Source organism: Amaranthus tricolor, chromosome 8 (assembly GCF_026212465.1).
Source record: "Amaranthus tricolor cultivar Red isolate AtriRed21 chromosome 8, ASM2621246v1, whole genome shotgun sequence".
NCBI lineage: Eukaryota > Viridiplantae > Streptophyta > Magnoliopsida > Caryophyllales > Amaranthaceae > Amaranthus > Amaranthus tricolor.
In genome coordinates this window covers 8,827,536-8,830,878 of record NC_080054.1, presented here as the reverse complement: position 1 = coordinate 8,830,878, position 3,343 = coordinate 8,827,536, and the positions used below count along the sequence as shown (strand labels likewise).

The 3,343-nt window shown below is 37.9% G+C and overlaps 1 protein-coding gene across 1 annotated transcript in view; it reads right to left on the bottom strand.

Annotated features, from left to right (window-relative positions):
- Nucleotides 1-927: 927 nt before the first annotated feature.
- The window catches only part of LOC130820550 (protein LYK5-like), a 2,441-nt gene continuing 25 nt past the window's right edge, over nucleotides 928-3,343 (bottom strand). The window contains exon 1 of the mRNA XM_057685966.1: nucleotides 928-3,343. This exon is cut by the window's right edge and continues 25 nt beyond it. Within this exon, the coding sequence (XP_057541949.1) occupies nucleotides 1,218-3,281 (2,064 nt within the window). The 5' untranslated portion in view covers nucleotides 3,282-3,343 and the 3' untranslated portion in view covers nucleotides 928-1,217.

Genomic DNA, 3,343 nt, shown 5'->3' with positions numbered 1-3,343 from the left:
CAATTTTGACATAGAAATGATCAAGTTAGACCTAAAAATGATCAATTGAAAAATCACTGATGACCTTAAATAGATTAAGTACAGAGTGATTATTGAGGAAAATCAATGATAACCTTAATCCCCTGACCGTAGCAGGACCGGATTTTCCCTATTCTACAACCCAAAGGGGTTAGTAGATGGAATCCGAGGTCCTACTCTATTTTCCACATCACTTACTATGGTTGGGGCCTAGGTGGTTTCCCAACATTCTATGTACTGGAGGTTTCCTTCCTTCTCTTATTGTTTTTTCAATTTCCTTGTTGAAGCTTGGGAGTCGGTCTATTGGTATTGAATCTCAAACTACCCTCTTCGTAGGTGGGTTCCTTATAGTGTGGAAGGCCCCTTCTCGGATGGTGTTCTGTACTAGCCATTGTTCTCACTAGGGGTTTACCCCTAATGCTTTCACACGAGTTGCGGCCCACATCCCTTCCTTCTTTTGTCTTGGTCCCTCTATAGAGATTTCCCTCTCTAGAGGTCCCTCTACTTTCTCCTTGCCAAAAATTTTCAGGAGCGTATGACATCTCTCCCTTTTCCCACTACAGCCTTGGAAAGAGACTACAGATAAGGTTTGCTGCAGTAGAGCCTTACCAGATAGAGCAGCCTCTGCTCTTCGTAAGGCAATGGCATTAGTCAAGGCAGTAGGCATGTTGTCCAAGTCATTCCTGATCGGGGTGAATTGTTGTGGTTCTTGTGGTGTCGGAGTAATGATTTATTGCTAAATTTCAACGCCTCGCGTTCTGGTGTATCAGCATTTAGACCCTCCTTAGAAAATGATACAAAATTGTCGTTATTGCTTCATTTCTCCACTTCTTACAGTCCCTCCTCTCAGCTTGGCCATAAATATAATGAGATGTAAACAATTATAAGTTGGATAATTTATGTACCCAGTTTTTAGGTGGACAATTGTTTTTTTGGCTAAATTTTGCATTATTAAACAGAAATTAAACAAGTATTACATGAAACTTCGCTAATAATAGCGTATAAGTACATCAACTGCTTTTTAAGCATATATCAATGTCACAAAAGTGTTCACTAATAAAATATCCAAGATAAAAAAAATGCCCAATGGTTGAAGATTCGTTGTTCACCCTTGTAATACGGTTGATTCTCACCAACTACAGAGAATTAATTTCCCTTCCCCCATTACCTATAAAGGATTCTCCATTCTTATCCTTGAATCAAGTATGACTAAGTGAAGATGAATTTGTTAGATCATCAGATGAATCCCAATCCAATGATGAAGCGTAAATCATTGAAAGAGTCATTGAAACTTCAGACATAGAAGGTCTATAATTCATATCTGCATCCACACATTTGTAACACAATTGAGCCATTGTGTACGCCAAATTCAATGGATACTCTTTTCTTAGATTACAATCCATAAATCCCATCAGCTTCTCCCTCACATCTTCGACCTCGAACACTTTCTTTATCTCCATAAACAACAACCCATCAGCATCACTGTAGTGAGTTGCTGATGGTCTAATAGCCGGTTTTCCAGACAATAACTCGAGCATTACAACCCCGAAAGCAAACACATCTAATTTCGTGGTGACCACCCCATTTTCTATGTACTCAGGAGCTAAGTAACCATGAGTTCCAACTACGTGTTTAGTCATATGTAATGCTCCTCTTTCACTATCATTTTCGATAGGTCTAGCAAGCCCGAAATTTGTGATCTTTGCTCGAAAATTGCTGTCTAAAACTATATTACTACTCTTTACATTCTTGTGAACGTAAGGATCATCAATATAGCTATGTATGTAATTTAAGGCATCAGCTACATTAAACGCTATTTGAACTCTCTGTTTCCATGTAAGAACAGGTAAACAGTCTGAATCATCATCATCATCTATAAGTGCTTGTTTTTGTGATCGAAATAGCCAATTATCCAGTGAACCATTTTCAGCATATTCGAATACAAGGTATGTGTTTCCCTCATGGATGCAATACCCTGATAAACGAATTATATTCGAGTGATTAATATTCTTCAAAATCATAATCTCATCGTTTGGAACATTACCTTTTAAAATCTTGATTACTGCTTGATCCCCATTAAATTCACCTTTAAACATAGAACCTGTAATCCTATTCCCTTCACTAAACTTCGCGGTTGCTCTATCAATATCTTTATATTTGTAAACAGTCAACGACCCAATTGCCAGCTTCAAATCTTCTGAATAGGCGTACCCTGATTTAGAATTAGTGCCAGAATTATTATTGATCTGAGAACAAGTAGTAAAAGATGTTGGTAAGGGTGTGAAAACAGACGACGAATCAGGTGTTCTGACAACTTTTTCCTCTGCTTTAGAGCCAATAAACCGTTTCTTCTTGGAAGGTCGGATTAGGAAGAACCAAGCGAAGAAGAAAATAAGAGCAATTACTAAAATTCCAACTCCAATACCTATTCCTATAATCTCCTTATTTTTCGAAGAATCGCTACTACCGGTATTAGGAGTAACAGGAGGCATATCAGGTGTTGGAGCTGATGGAGTCGACTGCAGGTTTATTCGAGTAGGAATTGATTTTAGAGGCACTAAAAGGGTAGTAGCAGGGTAGATTGTATCAGTTAATTCAAGCTGATTAGCATCTAAAATACTCTGCTGATCAACCCTAAACATATTAGCAATCATAGAAAAACTATCACCTCGTGTAACAAGGTATGACACCAAATACTTATAATTTCTAGCCTTCTGCTGATCAGATGGACAGGCACACCTGATAGGCACCACCAGCTGTTCCCCAACAGTTAGATTATTAAAGATGAATTTATTCTGATCCATCAAAGATTGACAAGTAGTTAACCCTTGATATATTTTAGTTGCTGTTGAAAAATATGTTTCACCTTGGACTTGCAATTTGTATTGTGCATTATGCTGAAAATACAAATCATTCGTTCGTGTCCTCGTGCAGGAGCAAGGGACAGGAACAATGACAGGACGGCCTGATGGTATGGGATCCAACTCGGAGATGTTGTTGAGGTCTCCGATTTGAGAAGCACTAGAGTTGAGGAGAAAGGCGATGTTTGGAGGGGTCGAATACGAGGGTGGTTGTGATCTAAAGGTGATATAGGATAAACAAGAGTTTGATGAGCTATCGCATTGGTATCCATGTGTGTTTATGTCATTACTACAGTTTAGTTGGTTATTCTTTTCATATGGTTGTTGTGAATTTGATGGATGTATATGAAATTGTAGAGATATGTATATGATTAGAAAGAAAAATAATGAAGAGTTTCTCATGGCGTATGAATGATTAGTGAAATATTTTTTGATCAATTTGGGATTTGCAAATATTTAAGTTG